The sequence below is a fragment of the Galeopterus variegatus genome, unplaced genomic scaffold, assembly GCF_000696425.1.
Source record: "Galeopterus variegatus unplaced genomic scaffold, G_variegatus-3.0.2 Scaffold1136, whole genome shotgun sequence".
NCBI lineage: Eukaryota > Metazoa > Chordata > Mammalia > Dermoptera > Cynocephalidae > Galeopterus > Galeopterus variegatus.
Genome location: NW_007727247.1, coordinates 37,727 through 60,622, shown reverse-complemented (window position 1 = coordinate 60,622; position 22,896 = coordinate 37,727). Strand labels below are relative to the sequence as shown.

The following is a 22,896-nucleotide window of genomic DNA, read 5'->3' as shown; positions in this document are numbered from 1 at the left end:
ATTTCCCTTTTGTTTCCAAATTCAATAAAGGACAAAACAAAGAAACATTTATTTACTATACTCACGCAAATAATGATTAAATGTCCTCAAGTTTACCCTGGTAGCTTAAGATATCACATACTAGTTCCCACAGAACTGTTTTTAACTTCTAATCCTATTCAAAGGATAGAAGGGGTAAAACTCATTAAATATTGAGCACTGCCGCTTCAAGTGCCACTTCTGTCTTTGGGTGAACGTACATAATATGAAACCATGATTCAATAATAGTTTTCTATTTGGTTTCACTAGCATCACTTCAAAACTTAACCCAGGCTAATGCTTTAACAGGTTTCTTATCTGAGACAAATTTAACTTTAACTCAAAGATCATATAACTTGACAAGTAATGTACAAATATTTAAGAACTTACTAATATAATGTTAATCATTTGAAAGAGTCCATGTAATATACATAGCAATATTTATAATCAGAAACTGCCCTGATATAAGTAGACACATCACTTTAAGTTCTACCTGAAAACATGCTGTTTTATTAAAACAAAATCCCAAAAACTTAAATCTCAAATTATATGGTTGTACAAATTAGTTCTTACCGAAACAGCACATTTCCTTTCTTACAGACAATATGCAGGAAGAAGAACCCACAAAAAGCATACCAGCAATCTGACAAATCATACTATATAGAATACAAATAAATCCTGAAGTTAATCTGAAGAATGTCAAAGAGTTAACAGAGAGATATGTAGTGGCCTTGATTTTTATTTTTCTTTTCCTAGATTTCTACAAATTCTAAAATTTATCAATTCATTTGTCTTTTTTTAATAAACAGCACCAGTCTTGCCCATTGATACAATTAAAATTTGACTTTCTCAGTTCTTAGTTCACAAGTTTATTATGAAAAACACTGCAGTGCTCTTGTGCAGTAACATCGTCTTACAGAAGGGGAGGGAAACAGTTCTGTTCAAAACAATTCACCAGGTCTGACAATAACAAACAACATGGGGCTTATATTTGAGAAGGGAATAGACTGAGCGCAGACAACTCATACAATTAAATTAAACGTATCCCTGAAAATAAACAAAACAATTTCAAAACTCACAAGTAGAGGGGAGGCCTTGGTACTTATTTTAAAAATGTTCATTAAGCTCCAATGATTGTTTGCTGCTATCCTTATCTACAGTCATGCTGAGTAAAGCTATAGCTAAATGGAAGTTAAATTGTATTCACGAGGTGTTAATGTTTACATCTTATTATCTGCAGTCTCTCAGAGAAAGCAAAAGTAACTACAAATAGCACTATGCCAGAAACTGTTTCTTGACCAACAATGTCGCTTCAGCATGCAATGAACTGGTTCATTCTAAAGTGGTCACGGCTGTTGATGACAAGAGGCTTTGTATTTTTTATATGGCACATCTTTTGGTCCATGTGAAAACAAGTTTTTTGAATGTTAACTATTTTCTGACACTTTGGAGTTACTGTTGCTCTTCCCATTTCCATTAGGTCAATATATGGTTCATGGCAATACTGTACAAGTTTAAAATTTCATTACAGGAAGTAGTCTGGGGTACGACGAGTAACGTGTGGTTCGCCTCTACGAGGTGCTGGGTCAAACTGCAAGCTGAAAAACAAGACATTTGTTGTTTATGTTCCAAGACATGCCTGTATTAACAATCAAATCATTAACATTAGTCTTTCAAACTTTATACATTTTTTTCTATCCAATTTCAGCTTGCTTTAATGTAATAGAACCCTAATCATAGCTGAATCATGCATTTAATAAGGATCTTCTAATTGCACTCCCCTCAAAAGAGCCAAGGCAGGGCCAGCCCGTGGCTCATTCGGGAGAGTGTGGTGCTGATAACACCAAGGCCACAGGTTCGGATCCCATATAGGGATGGCCGGTTAGCTCACTGGGTGAGCCTGGTGCTGACACCACCAAGTCAAGGGTTAAGATCCCCTTACCGGTCATCTTTAAAAAAAAAAAAAAAAAAAAAGAGCCAAGGCAACTTCAGCCAGACAGGCTACGTTTTCATATACCAGGGTTCCTTATAAGGTCATTTGAAAAGACGGTTCTACTAAATAAGTAAATTTTAAAGAGCCTAATGTACTGTATCTGTAATTTCATCCTCAGGATATATTTTAATAACTCTATTATAAAAACATGGATTTAAAAGTGAAAAACTGAGGGCCAGCCAGCCCATGGCTCACTTGGGAGAGTGTGGTGCTGATAACATCAAGGCCACGGGTTCGGATCCCTATATAGGGATGGCTGGTTAGCTCACTTGGGAGAGTGTGGTGCTGATAACATCAAGGCCACGGGTTCGGATCCCTATATAGGGATGGCTGGTTAGCTCACTTGGGAGAGTGTAGTACTGACAACACCAAGTCAAGGGTTAAGATCCCCGTACCGGTCATCTTTCTTAAAAAAAAAAAAAAAAGTGAAAAACTGGGCTGGTTGACTAGCTCACTCAGCTAGAGGGTGGTGCTGATAACACCAAGGTTAAGGGTTCGGAACCTCATATACCAGCCAGCTGCCAAAAAACAAATAAACAAAAGTTTAAAACCTAATAATTCATATTAGGACTTACATATATATTAGTAGTTTCTGTTGATGTGTTTCAATTTAACATAGGTCCATTTCAAAGAGAACTTAAAAATCAAAGTTAGAATTTGATTCAGCCTGAGCTTCTGAACTCAAATCTCCCTTACAAATTATACATTCAGTAATGGCAATCAAATGCTCAGGTGTAAATACTTACAAAGAGTATTTTAGAGTATCATCAAGTTCCATGATTGCAGCTTGGTTACCACAACGATAACAATAGTTTGGAGCACTGAAAATCGTTACTACATTCCGGTCATGGCACCAGTTATATCCCTTCAAGGAAAAGCAAGGAGATATAAATCTACTTTACTCCCTTATTTACACAACTAAATGTGATTCCACTTAAGAGTGAACAAAGCTCTCTAACGGCCCCCATCCCCTGGCTCCACCCAGGGATAAGAAATGTGAACGCTTTTTTTCTAGTTATTTAATGATGTTCTGTACTTTGTACAACCTATAAAATACATATATATTTCTTTTTCTCGGAATTACAAAACTAGTTGTTATTATAAAAAGAAAAGACACCCTTAATAAATAGCACCAATCACCACAGAACAAACTGTAAATATATCTGGTCTTCTGTAAGTGCCAGTATCTCATCAGCCTCTTATTCCAATGGCCTTAAACATAATTTTAAGAGTGAGTACTTATATGGCCATTCCTTGAAGAGGCAGTGGATACATACTCCTGGAGACCAGAACCTTAATAATTTTCTCCTCAGTTACAGGTAAAGGCTCCTAAATTGGTCACTCCCCAGGTACAAATGAGATACACCTCCTAGGATCTCCAGCCTCACTCCCTCAAAAGCCATCTGAATGCATGAGCTACCTTTGTCACTTTTTGTTGTCTAGTATTGTTCATAAACTTCTGTCCCTATCTTCAGCAAAGTCAGATTTTACTGATAACAAGCACATAGCTGAATCAGTATTAATCTAAACAGAACCCTAATTTTAAAAGTATGCTTATCAATACCCTATGCTAAGAACCTTAGCCTTTAGTTTCTTTTTTCAAATCACCAGTAATCCTACCATCTGAAAGACCACTTAAAACACTTTGGTATATTTCTTCCCAGTCTCTCCTACATACATACACATTAAATATATGAAATAAACAAAATTGGGGTCATAAAATGTTACACCTCCCCCCCAACTCCCTGCATCCTACTTTCCTACCCTTAAATCCCAGGCACTGTCCAATTAAGAATTCTTGGAAAACACGATAATTACGTATTTCATTGTGATCAAGAGGTTGAGATTTTAATTCTAGTGTGCATGTACTGAAAGGACTCAGGCTATAATAGCAAACTCATTAGATGGAATTTCTCACTAATATCATTAATTTGAAACTCCCTAATATCTTCTTTCCTGAAGTTTACTGAAAAGCAAATCAAGTTTCAAAGAACAGCACATACCTCCATCACAAGCTGGTGAGCTCTAGACACCAACGTGAGGCCATTGGCGTGATTAAATGTCTCAGAAATATCTTGCCCAAAGGTGTAGCCAGCTCCTCGAGGAGATATACCCCAACCACCACGGTCATCTGGATCTGACCACAGCAAGTCACACATTGGACCCTAAAAGGCAGGTTCAAGTTACAAACTGCCTTTTACAAAAATGAGTAACAGATGATTTGAGTACTTTAACAGAAGCAGCACCTTAAGTCACACTTTTTGAATGATGTTTGCTGAAAATGGTTAATAGATTTTGCAGTTAAAGTCAACTATCTAGGGCCAGCCCAGTGGCGCACTGGAGAGTGCACTGCTTGGGAGCGCGGCGGCGCTCCCGCCGAGGGTTCGGATCCCATGTGGAGACCGGTTCCTGCTCACTGGCTGAGCGTGGTGCGGGTGCAACACTGAGGGTTGCGATCCCGTTGCCAGTCAGTAAAAAAGACAAAAAGGAAAAAAAAAAAAGTCAACTATCTACATCAAATAAGATAGTCTTTATGAAGCATACATCAATGGGTCTCAATAGAAACATGCCCTAACTAACTAATCTGCCTACAGTAGGCAAATTTCAATGTTAAGCAGTATAGGCTAGTGGTTAAGGCAGTCCTAATAAGAATCAGCAGTATGATTTTTAAGACCCACATACCTGCCCATCCACCAAGGCAGTGAGAGGAAGATAGTCAAAAAGATCTGTAAAATATTTCCAAACATTTGCATTTCCATATTTTCTTAAACACTCATCATAGAAACCATAAACTTGTGTGATCTGTCTGCTCTCATGATTCCCTCGAAGAATGGTGATGCGTTCACGGTAACGAACCTAAAACAACAAAATAGAAAACATAAAGAGCCAGCTCTTTCAAAAATCAAATAATAATTCAGGAAATTTTCTGTAGGGAAATCCAGAGTTCCAATTTTCTTGAAAAAATATCACACACGCCCACATCACACAAAATTGAAACCACAGCTCTACACTTTTAAATGCCCACAGGGTGTTTGCCAACCCCATTTCAACTAAAATCAAACTCCCTCTACCAACTTTATACCAAGAATAATCATGATGTACATAACTCCATAAATGAATTTGGTTCTTAGAAATTTTCCATTACCCCAAAAAGATCCCTCATGCCCGTATGCAGTCACTCTCCACTTCCACTCCCAGCAACCACTAATCTACTCTCTCTTGAGATTGCCTTTTCTAAAAATTTCATATAAACACAATAATACAAAACGTAGTCTTTTGTGTCTTTTTGTGTTAAATATCACTTAGAATATTTTTCAGACTCATCCATGTTGTAGCAAGGATCAGTGGTTTGTTCCTTTTTATAGTGGCACTGTATTTCATTGTATTGTTAAACCACATTTTATTTCTCTAATCACCAGTAGGATGAACTGGTGATTGTTTCCAGTTTATTTGGCTATTAATATTGTTGCTATGATCATTTGCATGGACGTTTCTTTTTTTTTTTTAAAGATGACCGGTAAGGGGATCTTAACCCTTGACTTGGTGTTGTCAGCACCACACTCTCCCGAGTGAGCCCACAGGCCGGCCCAATGCATGGACGTTTCTATGTGAACCTGCTTTCATTTCTCTTGGGCAGACTTTTACATACTATAGGTGTATGTTTCACTTTTTTGAGAAACTGTCAAACTGTTTTTCAAAGTGGCTGGGCCATCTTACGTCCCCACCAGCAATGCATGAGGATTCTAATCTTTATGATTCTAATCTCTCCGCTTACTCACCAACACTTGGCATCATTACCTTACTGATTTCAGTGATTCAAATGGGTGTGAAGTGGTATCTCACTGGACTTTAATTTGCATTTCACTGATGACTAATGATGTTGACCATCTTTTCATGTGCTTATTGACCACTGATTCATCTTCTTGTGTGAAATATCTATTCAAATATTTTGCCCATTTTAAAATTATGTCTTTTACAGTGTTGCAACGGTTTTTTATTTTAAAAATTGAATACAAATACTTTTTTCTTAGTGATGTCTTTTGAAGAACAAAAAATCAATTTTGACGAAGTCCAATTTTTCAATTTTTTTAATGGATCATGCTTTTGTTATCATATCGAAGAAATCTTTTCCTAACCCAAGATCACAAAGATTTTCTCCTATGTTATTTTCTATAAGTTTTACAGTTTTAGCTCTTATACTTAGGGCTATGATCCATTTTGATCCATTTGTTCCAGCACCGTTTGCAGAAAGGACCATCCTTTCCCCCAGTATTTGTTTGCTAGGGCTGCCATAACGAAGTACCACAGAGTGGGCGGCTTTAAACAACAGAAATTTATTTCCTCAGTCCCGGAGTCACAAGTCCAAGATCAAAGTGTCAGGAGAGTTGGTTTCTTCTGATGGCTTCTCTCCTTTATTTATAGATGGCCATCTTCTCCATGTGTCTTATCTTCTTCTCTATTTGTGTCCTAATCTCCTCTTCTTAGAAGGACACCATTCATTGAATTAGGGCCCACCCATATGACTTTAAGTAAAGGCCCTAGATCCAAATACAGTCACACTCTGAGGTACTAGGGATTAGAGTTTCAACATATGAATTTGGGGGACAAAATTCAGTCTGCTACACCCCCTGCATGAATTCTTACAGACAGGGCATTTATTCCTCTTCTGAGCACTGGAATTCATCCTGGGCTTTAAGCACAAGTTAGCTTGCAAGCTGCCTTCACAGCAGAAACCTTCCACTATCTAAACCAATTTCATTTTACAGATGCAGAACACAATGACATCCAAAAATGCATCACAGTACTTTATACAACTCAGATTATTAATTGCCTAAAATTCAGCTCTTGCTGAAACCACATCTCACTACTTCTTTACTATTAGAAAAGTCTGTTGCAGTCAGTTTATTGTTCTGAATATTCTTTAATAAAAATGATCGGACTAGGAAAAGCAAAAGAAAAAAAAAAAAAAAACTTCTCCCCAAAAGGTAAAGTCAAACAATTTCTTTCAAGGAAAAGGCAGAAGCCTACCACCCTACAAGTTATTTTGTACTTCACCTCTAGATCTTCATTTGTACATTTCACAAAGCTACAAACTGGTATACATATAATTTTGCAACTTGCTTTCTTCAATTATAATTTCTACTGTTCTAGATTATGTCATGTTTAATGGCTGCAAACTAGTCCACTGAGATAAACTGTAATTTAGGTATTTACTCAATGTTGAATATTTAGCTCAATTTTTTTTTCTTTTTCTGATATTATAGACAATGCTGTAATTTACGTTTTCACATAAATAACAACCTTTTCCTCTTGAATTTTTTCCTTAGTAAAATTCTAATTATAAGATTACTATGTCAGAAAATATAAACATTCCAATGTTTGACATTTTTATACACCTTTATACTTCAAAAGTACCTAGAAATGTAATTATATTACCTCTCCATACACCAGTTTACTGAACTAAAATTTCTTCCTGACCAGCTTTCTAGTATTTGTCAAAAATCTTACCGAGGCATTCTCTTCCCTTTGTTTTTATCTATACCATCCTTTTACTCAGAATGCAAACAGCTCCTATGATTTATAAGTCCCAAACCTACATATTTGTATTCCTAAATGTGAGATTTTGTTCCAAAATTTAACATTTGGTAGAAAAAATCACAAATCACTGGGGAAAAAAGAACATTCAAGAGGACTGTCTTACACAGTTCAAAATGCCCAAACATAAAACTGAAATTACCTTAAGAGCTACAAGCAGTGTAACTGTTTCAACTGAATAATATCCTCTGTCAACATAATCGCCCATAAACAAGTAATTTGTATCTGGTGATTTGCCACCAATTCTAAACAGTTCCATGAGATCATGAAATTGCCCGTGCACATCTCCACAAACAGTGACTGGACATCGAACCTCTTGCACGTTGGATTCTTTTGTCAGGATTTCTTTAGCCTAAAGATGCAGAAAAAATAAAGCAATTCATTTGGCATTAAAACATTAACAAAGATATGTTTACTTACACTCAACAGCTTAAGGAGTAGACTCAGCATAAGAAGAAAATGCAGGTATTTATGATCCCGTTAAAATAAGAAAAGATATGGCTAGATTCTATCATTGGCTCTCCCACTCCTGATACCTAGAAAAATACGTATTAAGACAAGATGCACAGCCCAGTTCCTATCACCAATCAGGAGTTTTTTAAGCCCATCAAATTGCCATCTAACTAAATGCTAAAGAGATCATTATTAGCAGCCATACAAGGTCAATGAAAATGGAGCAAGATGGTCAGGCACCTACTTCCTTAGCTTTAGAGTTCTAATTAAAATGCTGTCAACTCGAAGATTCCAGGCCATAGAGGTTTCTTAATCCTGATTGGCTTTTTAATTTTTTTTTTTTTTTTTGGAAGACATTAAAATTTTCTCTGTATTTTGGTGTATTTCTTTATACTATTTATACCAAAAGACAAACTTTTTGTTTTACAATTGGACAATACACATGCTTTTTGTGATGCTTTTAGAAAATTATTTGGCAGCAAATGGATTCCCCCGTATAATCACAAACTCAAACATTACTTTTTTTTTTTTTTTTAAAGATGACCGGTAAGGGGATCTTAACCCTTGGCTTGGTGTTGTCAGCACCACGCTCAGCCAGTGAGCAAACCGGCCATCCCTATATGGGATCCGAACCCGGGGCCTTGGTGTTATCAGCACCGCACTCTACCGAGTGAGCCACAGGCCAGCCCTCAAACATTACTTTTAAGGGTGTAGTAACATTTCACTCAGTAGAAATCTTATCATTCATTCATTCTATAAACATTTATTGATCATTTACAATATGCTAGAAACTGTAAAATACAATGGGAGATACTCATTTGCTCAACCATCTGAGTGACTACTATATGCAGGCCCTGTGCTAGCCACTAGAGAGAGAGTGGTGAACCAGATAGGTCATTCACATTGCAGTGGAGGGGAGAAAGACCACAAACAAATAACCAAGCAAAAAAAGTACAGACTATGGTTAAATGCCATGAAGTAAAGGGAGAGAGAAGGTAATTGGGGGAGAACACTTTAAATAACACATCGCAACAAATTACCATAAGTATTGCTAATAAGCCAGTTTACTAATTACATTTTGAGTGATAACCAAAGATGACAAGGACTGAGTTTAAAAGCAGTGGTAAACAACCTTAACTACACATTAAAAATCCCAATGCCAAGGTTCCCCTCCCAAGTACCAGTAATTTTTAACCTCCCCCACTACTTCTTGGTTCCTCGGTGCAACCAAGTTTAAGAAACACTATTTTCACATCTGCAAACATTTTGGGGAGCCTATTTCAGAACACTCACCAACCAATGACATCCCAAAAATAACTACTCATTTGATCGAACATTTTACTGAATTTAGAAAAAATGTCCACTGTGTCTCAAAAAGAGATATTAAGAAACTGTTAAGTTCTACTTTATTTTGAAACTTTTCTCTCTAGGGTAATTCCAACCCCCCCTGATTTATTATTACTAAAAACCAGAAGTTCACTAAGGCATATTCCACTACTAAGTCTGTCTGGCCTTAGCACTGTGTCTAGTGTTTTCGGCACCTACTACACACTAATGAAAATAGCTGTGAATGAAATGACAGGTCCTACCTTCAAAGAAATTTGCAAAAGTTATTCAGAAGTGTTTTTTTTCCCTCTTTTTCCTGTTTTATTCAGAAGTTTTAAAAGGATGATGACTGATGTAAGAAAACATATGGTCACATACCGTGTAAATCTTGCCATGATGTAATTTTCACATTTAATTACACCAGAAGTTAAACTTCAAAGTACATCTCTGGATACATGCTTACCTGAAAGGCTGTTTTCTACATGAATGATAAATCTAGTCAAAATTTCTGTTCAAATCATGAAAGGAAAAGTAAGCCTATATGCTATTTGTTTCTTTTATTTCAATTTAGGAAAATCACAATGATAAGCACTTATCTGTTTTTAAAACTATACAAGTTATACACAGTGATGCATTCTTTTAAAAATTTTTGGCACAGATAAAAAGTCGCCTTTGACTGCTCTCCACAATCCCACTCCCCTTGGGTGAAGTAACCGATAGCATTTTGATGTTTATCTCTTCAAAACCGTTTTCACAAATTTTACATATATATTTTATGCCTATGGAAACATAATAGTTTTTCCTCTGCATTTTTAAACAAGAAATATTGTTCAGCACCCTGCTTCTCTAACAATATATCTTGGAGAATTCATAATGCATACATACAGACCTGGTTAATGTCCCCTAGTGGATGCAGCGTATTCCCTGACAGGTTACAATTGAGGGTGAGTGTGTGAGTGAGAGAGAGAGAGAGAGAGAGAGACAGACAGAGAGAGAGAGAGAGAGAGAAAGAGAGAGAGAGAGTGTAAAAATACAATACAACAATATATATCCTAGTACATTTGCTCCCCTGTATACATATGCAGGCACATTTGCTCCCCTGTATACATATGCAGGCACATTTCCTAAGAGAAGACACTATGAAGTGGACTTACTAGTATATCTGGTAATTTGCATTTTTAAATGTTGACACTACCAAATTGTCCTTCAAAATGGAAAGGACACAATGACAAGTCAAAAAATTTTAATTTTGAATCTGGGAAAACCACCCAAAGCTCTTTCTTCTCTTCCTACCAAAGTTCACAGACCAGGAGAAAAATTATAACTAATTGCTGGAGAAAGTAGTGGTATATACCAGATGCAATCATCAAAACAGTTAGTATTTTAACAAAACTGCAAGCTTACAAAGAACCAGTTTTAAATATGCTTTTTTGGGTTTTTGTCTCATCAATCATCAGTGTCAAAGGTGGCTATACAATAGTCCCCACTCCCCTATACACAGTTCCAGCCATCCACAATGAACCTGACCCCAAAACAGTACTCACAGTACGATATTTTCAGAGACCACATTCACATAACTTTTATTAAAGTGTAGTTATAATTTTTCTATTTTATCATTATTCTTAATCTCTTATTGTATAATCTCTTACTATGTCTAACTTATAAATTAAATTTTATTCTAGGGCTGGCCCTGTGGCTCTGCAGCGCTGATAGCGCCGAGGCCACGGGTTCGGATCCTATATAGGGATGGCGCCGGTGTGCTCACTGGCTGAGTGTGGAACGGACGACACCGAACCAAGGGTTGCGATCCCCTTACCGGTCAAAAAAAAAATCATAGTTACATATATACATATATATATATATGAAAAAACACTGTGTATATATGTGATTCAGTACCATCCACAGTTTCAGAAATCCACTGGGGGTCTTGAAACATATTCCCCTCAGATGAGGGAGTACTACTGTACAATCTCAACTCTTTTGTTCAATACTCAAAATAAGTGGCAGGTCCAGACTTCCAAAGTAATTTAATTAACAGAGATTTTTAAAAAATTTAATAAGCACCTTTTCATTCTCTGGCATTTTGACTCCTATAAGTTAAAGCCTCATGTCACCTAACTATGCACCGAAGCATAAACAAAACCAACACAACACCAAAATTTTTTTGCTTCCCCCAAAACATTTTTTCCAGGCCTTGAAATTTCTCAGCTAATATAATTTACATTTGAAAAAAAACTGAGATAAAGTTTTAAAGTTACTGTGATTGATTCTGATTTTTTTTTTTTACAAACCTTCTGAAATTCCAGTACACACTGGAATAAATTCAACCAGGAAAAAAAAAAATCAATATGAACTTCCTAGAACAAGGTCCATTCTATTAACAAAACTTACGACAAATAAAAATGGTAAGTAAAAATTTTATACCGCCCTAGAATCCAATTTGGAGATTCACCAATAAGAAAACAATCTGTGGGGATATTACCTTATTATCAATGTACTCTCAGCATTCTGGGTTGAGTCAGAAATCTCAGAACTTTATTTTCAACCTACTACGAAATACAGTCATACGCTGCATAACATTTCAGTCAACGACAGACTGAATATACAATGGTGATCCCGTAAGATTATAATACCATATTTTTACCGTAACTTTTCTATGTTTAGATAAACAAAATCTTACCACTGTGTTACAACTGCCTTCAGTATTCCATACAATATCATGTTATACAGGTTTGTAGCCTAGAAGCAACAGGCTATATACCATGCAGCCGAGATCTGTAGAAGGCTATATCTAGGTCTGTGTGAGTACACTCAAGTATGCTCTATGATGTTTGCACAATGACAAAATTGCTTAATGATGCATTTCTTCAGAACATATCCCCTTAATTCAGCGATACATGACTGTAATCAGCTATAAGGTAAATGACCAGTAGATCTGTTTGACATTCTTGAATATAGGTCATCCTAATCACCATAGTAAAATGAAATTACAAATAAAGCAGGCTTAAACTAGACTTCATAAATCATCTATGCCAAGATTATCCAAAGCAGAAAATTAAAAGAAAAAAACTATGAACAGACCCACCAACCACATATTTATAATTTCCTTAAGAGCATACAATAACTACACTGTCTAACTTATATTGTAGAAAAAATCTACACAACACATTTTTGCATTTCTATATTTAACCAAGGAAAGCTTTAAAAGCACAAAATGATTACAACCATGTCAAAATTCTTTGTATAAAAAAAGACTGAAAAAATATAAAATATTAAAAGATTTTGTTTAGTTCAGTGGTGAAACTCTAAGATATTGGCTGCCTTATTCCTACCAACAAAAGTACTCTCATTTTGTTGTATTACCGTTCAGTTTTTATCCACATGGATACATTATTTATTATCGGTCAACGTCTCATTTTGTATCCTCAAGTTTCATATTGACTAACTGAAGTCCCCATAACATTACAGTGACAGTTTAAAACTAGTGTATAACGTCCTCATGAACAGATCTATACATGTATTATTGTTTTTAATTATGGAATTACAGAGCAATATAGTATGAATATTTTTGAAAGCTTCCTATGTACTACAAAACTGGATTATGCCAACTTGTAATGCAATAATAAATGAAAGAATGTACCCATTCTCAGTTATTTCAGATACAAAATGTTATCTCACTAATTGGCATTTTTCACTTTTGAGTTCAATTCAAACTTTTTATTCCATGTTTACTTATTTTCACAGTTATTGCTCCTTAAATACAAATTGTTTGCACATGTTCTCTGAGCACCTAATCAGAGTTAGATGTTCTTATGTATTTGTATAAATTATGGTCTAATCTGTTTTAATGAACTTTTTGATATTTTATTTCTCTTATTTTTAAACAGTCAAAAATTTCCTATTTCTGGGCCAGCCCAGTGGTGCACTGCTGCAGTGCGCCGCTTGGGAGCGCGGCGGCGCTCCCGCTGAGGGTTGCGATCCCGTTGCCGGTCCCGGTCCGGTGCGGGCGCGACACTGAGGGTTGCAGTCCGTTGCCGGACACGAAAAAAGACAAAAAAAAAAAAAAAAATTTCCTATTTCCATTTTTGTTTTGTAATTTTTCTCCTACAATTGTGAAAAAGAAAAAAGCTATCACCTTGACCTTTTCTAATAGTTCTTCTATTTTAAATGTATACTTTAATCCTAAAATTACATGACAACTACTCAAGCTTCTTTTTATATCAGTGCCTTAAAACTGAATACAACTAAAACATTGTGACATTAAGTAACTTTTAAAAATGCTTAATAATGACCTTGAAGTATTTTGGAATACCGTATCACCAAAGAGTCACTGAATTGGGATCTAGAGTTTTAGAAGTATTTTTCTGATTCTTTAAAACTGATATTTAATATACACAGTAACTCCTAACTGGACTGTCTTATCCATCCCTTCACCAATGAGTACAGAATAACATGTCCTGAACAAGTGCTTTCTCACAGAAAAGATGAGATTGAGGTAATAACTCATCCTTCAAGCCTTCAGGACTTGGGTACCCCAACCAAATCAGACAATGCCATTCAACAACAAGGCCATCTGAAAGCAGAAAATAGCAGAGCACTCTTGCCACTACATTCCAGGGAAAATGTCCAAGTGCAATTTTTAAACTAACTTCACCAAGATCTCCAGCAATATTTTTCTTAGTCTCAAAAACATTTAATCACATCGCAGTACCAATTCTGGCATTAAGATATACCAAGAAATAATTTGTTTCAAATACTTGGCTCAATCATTGAGGTTAATATTCATTTTTGGTGTTAGATACTTGAAAGGAATCATGATGTATGTAACTAGAAGCATTTTCTTAAAGGTATTAAAAGGGATTTCCCACAAAAGAAGAAAGTATTCTTACAAAAGCAATTACAATGCACAAATAAAACACAGAAGAACCCAAGGTCTATACTGAGGAAAATATGTTCAAGTTCATCAGATGATCAATAATCTGTGCTTACCTAAAGAAATATATTTTTTAATATCATAAATTTTGCCCTTGCTAAGAAAAAATCATTATAAGAAACAACTAAATAGCAATCCTTTTAATAAGGAAGAAGCTAATGCTGGTCTTACTGTGTCTTCTCTGTGGGATAGAAACTCAAAACCAGACACATATTACCTCTTTAAAATATTAGTATTACTAATAGTATTACTTGACAAAGGAATCTTCATTCTTGAAAGCCATTTTACTATTAAAAATCTGCAGATTATTAATTCTAATTTTCACCAGATCTGTAGTTCAAGTAAATTAAAATTTTCGTATCCTTACTACACAGCTGAATACCTCTACCAATATAGCCAAAAAGACACAGAGAAGCAAAGGTGAAAAAATATAACTAACTTTTGAAGTCTACTTTTTAGTTAAAATATAATTGAAGTAATTTGAAAACTTTTTTAAGAAGTGAAATAAAATTTGCAGGCAAGAATAACTTTTTTTTTTAGGGCTGGCTGGCTAGCTCAGTTGGTTAGAGAGTGGTGTTGTAAAAACAAAATCAAGGATTCCAATTCCCGCACTGGCCAGCCACCAAAAAAACAATTTTTCAATATCGTAAGAGAATTTCATTTGGCTTCATACTCTTTTTACGTAAGATAAACGTTAGGTTTCTTTGAGATGTCATTTTCATAACTACACAAAAAAATATTAAAGTTTGTGATAAATTAGTACATAAGGTTAGATTTGGGGGTCGGGGGCTGTTACATAGGTGGGACATATCACCACCCCTGGAAACAAATGAGCCTTGAGTTAATTACCTTCAACTATCAAACCTTTCTTCATACTACTTACCTTTCATTAATTACACTGAACAGATGCGTCTAATATTTTATGAAACTATTCAGTATTCTTTGGTTAAAATCTGGATGATTATATTTTATAATTCTCCATGTAATATTCCAGGAACTAGTATTTTCTAATTGGCTTTAAGGCCTAGGGTCTAACTGAAAGAAAAATGTTGGGAATGAGGATTAATTCTAAAATTGTATTAAAAGAAAATGCAGAATTTGTTGTTTTTCCATCTGTTTGTGTTGTATAATACCTTTCTGCCTCTGACCAAAAGGAACAACCATTTTCTTTAAAACCACAGGTCTCAAGTTCAACAGACTGACCTCAATCTTTACCAACCAATCTACATATGTGCATGAATTAAGCATTCCCAATAATTCTTGCATAGGAAAAAATAATAATCAATCTACCAAACAACTGAGAAATGTTGCTGTATACATAGTTGTTTAAAAATTCTCACCACAACCATCCACCATGAACAAGATTCAACCACTTGGGTGTCAGTTTCCTCCCTCATTTGTAAAAAGTGATTTAACCTAGATGGTATGGTCTTTAAGGTTCTTTCCATCATAAAATTTTATCCACACTTAAGCCTCTTTTATTAACTCAAAGCCACCCAACAGAAATAGACAGTGGGCATTAACTGTTTGTTTACAGATGATGGGTGGCAGAGAAATAAAAGTTACTTGATCACCACTAGCATAAACATTCTAAAATATATCCCATATCTAGAGTTAATTACAATGTCAATCTCCTGACTAATCTGAAATCCTACTATTAATGAGAGCAAAAAGCAAACTAATAAATCCCTATGCACTAAAATAATGCTATTTAGACAAAGCAAATAGTTAAAATAGTGGATATTTAATGGGGCCTTAATAAATAATGGTTGAAAGAATTCCAAAAACAAATGTATACCTTCACACAGTAAATAGCCTCACCGACACTCCATAACCTTTGTGAACTATTACATACGCTTTGCATGTATTTAGCCAGGAATAGGAATTCTATCTACTGTCTCCCAGGGGCAGTATAGAATAAAGGTCTGCAATCTTCTTTCAGCCCCAACACAAGAAGGGTAAAAATTCCCACCTGTAGTAGTACCTAAATGACTAAGGCAGAGACGGGGACAGGGAATGCAAGAGCAACTGGCCAGCTGGTTATGTATAGTTTAGAAAACACCCAGACTGAGATATACATACATCCGTCACTGCCTTGTTCATCCATTCCAAACCATAATCCACAATACCAATACATAATTAGGCAATAAATTTGCACCGTGAAGAAATTATGCAGTTAATCCCAGATTGTTCTCTGCTGTTCTTTCAGACCCCATCTTGCAGCCATTTATTGGCAGCTAGAGACCTCTCCCTTCTTCTTCTTTTTTTTTTTTTTAAAAGATGACCGGTAAGGGGATCTTAACCCCTGACTTGGTGTTGTCAGCACCACACTCACCCAGTGAGCAACCGGCCATCCCTATATCGGATCCGAACCCATGGCCTTGGTGTTCTCAGGACCACACACTCCTGAGTTGAGCCAGGTGCCGGCCCAAGTGACCTCTCCCTTCTTCAGCTTATTCTACTACCGGAAGAAAAGCTATTTAAAAACAAACAAAAATCTTCTCCCTTCCTATTCTAGTCCCATTCAGATCTTGCCTTTGTATGACAAGTGCGAGCTGAGGGCTTTTTCAGACAAGCATAGTAATGAAAAATGAGTAAAAGAAAAAAAGCGGAAATAAGAGAAATGGGTCCATGTAGAAAACAAAGAGTAAATGAAGTATTTCCTTGTCACACTTAACTCTGCCTGTCTCTCCTCACACCCTCCAAAAAGACTCCAACACCAGCTTATCTCCTCCAAACTAAACAACGGATACCTCACAGGTAACTCGAACAAACTTGACTTACAATGAGATAGGGAAAATATTTGCTGTCCTAAATACTTATGGTAACAGTATTTATGGGTAAAACACCAGATTGGTGACACAAATGTTACTCCATACACTCCTCCAGGGTCCATCATTCTTTCTATAGCACAAGTTTCACCTTAGTCCTACTGCCAATTTTTGAAGACAAAGAACTTTTTATATATTTTTTGGTGGCTGGCCAGTATGGGGATCCAAACTCTTGACCTTGATGTTATAAAAACACTGTGCTCTAATGAACTGAGCTAACTGGCCAGCCCAAGAACAGAACTCTTGACCCTGGATGGAGAAAACAGAGAGGGTTGGGGGGCCTATGTATCTGAATAGTAGGACTGTTCACCTTTTCCGTGTTTCTTCATTAAGTCAATCCAAAACCAACTGCATTACTACCTCATGACTAAGATCATGAAACAGACACAGTCTGACTTTGGAAATTATGAGGATAAAAAGAAAGGCATTTTATAAGCTGCAATGAACAATATAAGTCAATTATACTTTACTGGAATATTATTAGTGTTTAGTCTCTGGATAATTATTTGTACTATCTGAGAACACACAGAAAATGATCTGAGGTTTTCATCTCACCAATCTTATTTGAGGGGCAAATACAGTTAGCCACATCCAAAATTGAATTACTTCCAGGACAAAGTGAGACAATAGTATATGACACGAATAGGAAGCTTTCAAGCAATGAGAATAAAAATAATGCTTCATTTTACAGAATTGTTGATTCCACAGTTCAGTTTGGCCCCAACTCCCCTGCATCTTTTATTATTAACACTATCTCAGAAAAGAGAAGGGGATCTGCAAGGTAACACTAGAACATTCGGCTAAGAATCCATAGGCCTAGGCAATCTCAATTTTAGTCCCTGTTGTCAAGCCACTTTACCTTTCTGAGCCTTTGGTTTACATCTATAAGTGAGAATAATAACTGTCTCATAAACTTTGGGGGTGGGGGGGCAGCTGTCATAAACATCTTGAGAGAATTATGTATATGAAAGTATGATGAAAATAGTATTGTATAACATGCTTCCCCCACCTGTTTGTTCTCAATATTCAAATTAATTCTATGCAAATAAGCCAGACAGCCTTTTAAATTAAACACACATATATACTCACACAAATATATTACCCACTTCATGAAAGAATTTAATCTTGGTCAAATATTTTTCAGTTCATCTAATTAGAAGGAAGAGATCTGCTTTTCTTTTTTTTTTTATATTCTCTAAGAAGCAAGAGCAGTTTGCTTTTCCATACTCAAGTAACAAATGTTAAAACTAAGTGAAGCCTTAATGGCTGCATTTTATTTATAGTGCTTGTACAGCAATGGAAAACAGCATACCTAGGTAAAGAACTCCTTTGAAAAAAATACTCTGGCTATCAAACGTTTTCCACGTTTGGTAAGACCTGAAAGCACAAAGCCAAAAATCATACCCAAGTTAAACCACTGCTGAAGTCATATAATAAAAGACTTTACCGTAATTAATGCAAAAGCAAGTTGATACTATTTACTTCTTTCAATCTGTAGATGGAAACATACCAGACCAGTTATACAGATGTACTACTGCAACTGACTATAGATGTGTGCCTGAGACAAAACTGCATTCACTCGCCAAATTTTTAAATAATCAACAAATTATGATCCCCAAAATAACAAGGCACACACAACCCTGACTTTGACATAAACCTTAATCACATCCTAAAAACATTTTTTAACAAGTCAATAACATAAAAACCATGTTCACCCATGTTTATAAATACACACTTGGATTCTCTCAATTTTGAACACCTACCACTATTAATTGTTGGTGGGATACCATAACAATGGCCTCAGGATTTTTTAATCACAATGTCCTTTTATGGTATACTTCTATCTTTTCTATTTAACTTTAAAAACTTCATTCAAATCAGGCATCTTCAGGTGGGTAGAAGGAAGGCATTTATATTATCATTCTTTCTTAATTAAAGAAATTACCAACTACAGGCTGAGTATCCCTCATCCAAAATACTTGGGGCCATAAGTGTTTCAGATTTCAGATTTGGGAATATTTGCAGAAGCTGGTTGCACATACCTAATCCAAAAATCTGAAATGCTCCTTTGAGCATCATGTCAGCACTAAAAATTTCAGATTTGGGTGCATTTCGGATTTTGGATTTTCAGATTAAGGATGCTCAACCTGTACTACCAAATAGTTATCTCTACCAAGTATCTTTTTTCTTTTTTCTGATGGCCAGTACAGGGATCAAACCCTGAACCTTGGTGTTCTAAGCACCACGCAAACCAGCCAGCCTCCCTTTTTTCTTTCTTTATTTTTTTTTAAGTATTATTATTATACTAATGAAAAAAATTTTACCCTCAATATTTTCAAAATTACTATTTGGAAAGCAATCACACTAAAGAACACACTAGGCACACCAAGTGCCACTGGCCACACAAATATTAATGAAAAGAAAATTTTTGTTTTACTAGGAAGAGTTGTACGAAAGATATCAAGTCATGCATCCCACATACCTAACAAACTGTCTTCAAATTAATTCAGTTGGGAAGGTTAATATAATTTCAAAAGTTGAAATACAAGTTAAAAACAGTATGAAAGCTGTGTGATGAAATCCACCAAAAAGGATCCATTCCATGGAAACTTTTATATAATACCTAGCTTCAAATATCATTTCCATCTTTTTGGCTCTCAGAACTATATAATCTGAATACACTGAGTGAGCAATGGAAATCTAAGAATAAGCTGATTAACCTCACTACATCTTAGTTTTACAAAGATGTGGAAAACAATGAACACTGGATCCATTAAGCTTCGGCCACCCAACCTTAGCATCCAACAGTCTTCTATAGTTACCAATACAAACCCTTTATTTACTTCCATGGTCCATCACCTACTCATTTCCATGGGTGTTCAATATGTAAACACAAAATACTACTTTTAATGTACCTGTATAACCTTGGAAGATAAGAAACGTTCAAACATATTTTAGCTCTATTTTATAGATAGGAAAATGAGAACCAAGCAAAGTGGTAGTCCCAAAATCAGTCACAATTACTTACTTAAGGCATAGAAAGAGGACTAGTGTCCAGGTCTAACTGGCAATACAGTGGTCTTCCAATTACATCATTACCTCTCTTTCAATTTTTTCTTCACAAAAGGCTAGTTATGTAGACAACTATTGATTCAAAGTCTTTTATAAACAACTGAACCCTGAAAGTCAGTAAAATCATCATTTATAGCACTTAGAAATAAAGACCTGGCAATATACACTAAATAATTTTAAAGGCCCATTTCTAAACCTTAAAAATAAATACCAACCTCATTTGATATGAGAGAATTAAGAGTCAAGAAACAGAAGAATCAATACACTGATATCATGACAATTCAGCTCCAACTAGTAGTTGAGTTCTGTTCAGGTTTGGAATAAATCAATCTAAATTTGACTTAAATTTCAACTGTTCACAGAAGTTTCTTTAAAAGCCTGTCTTGGTGGGGCCGGCCCGGTGGCGCACTGCTACAGTGCCCCGCTTGGGAAGTGTGGCGGCGCTCCCGCCGAGGGTTCGGATCCCACATACAGACCGGCCACTCACTGGCTGAGCGGGGGCAGCACCGAGGGTTGCGATCCCGTTGCCAGTCCCCGTCCGGTACGGGCGCGACACTGAGGGTTGCGATCCGTTGCCGGTCACGAAAAAAGACAAAAAAATAAAAAATAAAAGCCTGTCTTGGGAACCTATACATCAAACTCATGAACCTAATTTTCACAACAAACCACAAACGAGTCAGTAAAATAGCTTTCCAATAATTCTTTTCACTAATACAAAATGCTAATATGATATTCCACAATTCTATACTCAAATGATATTTGCAAAATTAATTTTGAAAAGGGAAGTTAGAATGTTCATAGTGGAGTAAAGTACATTTTGTGTACTTTAGAAAACAATTACAATACTCAAAAAGTTCATGGAAAGATTCATATTATCTTTTAAGTCTATTTTTCCACGAACTTTCGTTGGTACTCTCGTATAACACAGCTAATAGCAAACTACTTGTTTCCCCAATCCCTAGGGAAAAACTAAACGGAATTAAGTAATATAAAATGCAAAATTTAGTTCATTAAGTAGACTACGACATTTCATTTTCAACACCTGTGAGATCAAACACTAAAATGTCTGGAATACAGTAAAAGCTCAATCGACAGTTATTATCACCACTACTAGTTGCAGTCACAAAAACAAGTAACTTCCAGCAAACAGCAAGGATACAAAATTTGCCGCTCTTCCAGTTTGCTACTCATTTTAAATATAAATGGCAAAATGCCAAGTGTGTTAAGCTTAGAGAAGGGTTTCACACTACCCACTTTGAGTTAACATATAAATCAGATTAAACTGACACTCAATTTCCAATCCAAAAGTTCCTTATGTACTATGACTCACCAAATTCTCCTTTTCTTCCAACTACGAAAAATATGTTAAACTTCCTTATAACTGCCACCATGACCTTCATAGATATTACGTTAGAAATTCATTCTAAAATTCTCAAAGAACACCTTTTAAAAACGTCTCTGGAGAAGACCTCTTGATGAGTTCAACACAAACCACGCAGGATGGTTCTAAAGCTGTATGACCTTTAGATCGGTTCTGAGATCTGGCCGACAAGATTGCCTTTGGGAAATTCTCTGGACAGCCTTAGACCTATTAGGCCTCAGAAGTGAAAAGCCTCCTACCCATCTGACCGTAGAGACCCAGACCCCATTCCCCGGCAGCAGAACCAAAGCCCTCTTACCCAATCTCACCACCGTCCCCGACTCCCACCTACAGGACCTCGGCTCCCCCTGCCACCCCGCCTGGCGCCGAGGCCGGGAGGCTCTGAAGCGCCGGAGTCTGGTGAACGGCGCCATTTTAGGCGGCGGTAGCGGCGACAACCAATCCCTGCACAGGAGGCAGGGGGCGCCGGGTCGTTCGGGAGCCGCCGCCGGACCGGCCGGGCGCTGGACTGGAGGTTCGGGGGGCCCGGGCCGGCGGCCTCCGCCATGTTGCACCCTCCCGACGGCCGCCTCCTTCTCGGCGGGCTCGGCCCCGCGGCGGCTCCCGCAGTAGAGTGCAGCTCACCTTCTCGCAGAGGCTCTTGACCTGGGACTCGGACAGCTGCTTGCACTCGTTCAGCTGCTCGATCCACTGATCCAGTTCCTTGGTGAACACCTTCTCGTCCATGATGCCACCCGCCCGAACCGGCTGCCGCTCTGCGCTGCTCCCGCGCCGCCGCCCGCACACGGGCCTCACGCACACGAAGCCGCCGGTTCCCGGGGTACTTCTGTGGTCACTGGCGGCTGCCCGGCGCTAGCGCTAACCGGCTCACTCTCCGCAGCGCTCGGCCGCCGGCCGCTGAGCCTACCCCGCTCGCTCTAGCTCCGGAGCTCGACTCTGTAATGGCGGCCGCCCGGCGTGGTGACGTCACTCCCGCGTCAGGAGGCGGCGGGGAGCGGAGGGGGAAAAGGGCTGAGACATGAGTTGCGCAATTGCAGAGCACACCCCGTTCAGGCGCACGACCGGCGTCGGGGCGGAAACCAGAGGCCGAAGCGCAGGCGCAGTGTAGCCTGCTGGTAACTAAGGGGCTTTAGCTTTTAGGGCGTGGTCTCCCAGAAGGAAGGGGTGGCGGGACAGGGGGCAGAACGGAGTCCGAGCAAGCGCAGTGTTCGCAGCGACGATCGGGGCTAACCCCCCGAGAACTACGCCCCGCGAGGCGCCTGCGCGGAAGCAGAGCAGGCGCAGTCTAGGTAGG

General features: G+C 37.4%; 1 protein-coding gene across 1 annotated transcript; it reads right to left on the bottom strand.

Moving 5' to 3' along the window:
• Positions 1 to 505: 505 nt before the first annotated feature.
• PPP2CA (protein phosphatase 2, catalytic subunit, alpha isozyme) lies at positions 506 to 22,541 on the bottom strand. Its single transcript, XM_008575107.1, has 6 exons — positions 22,227 to 22,541; positions 7,749 to 7,958; positions 4,690 to 4,867; positions 4,015 to 4,142; positions 2,758 to 2,876; positions 506 to 1,616 (listed from the first exon to the last, which is right to left on the bottom strand). Exons 1-6 carry the CDS (start codon positions 22,326 to 22,328, stop codon positions 1,544 to 1,546), a joined length of 810 nt encoding a protein of 269 aa, XP_008573329.1. The 5' UTR covers positions 22,329 to 22,541; the 3' UTR covers positions 506 to 1,543.
• Between the last annotated feature and the right edge of the window lie 355 nt (positions 22,542 to 22,896).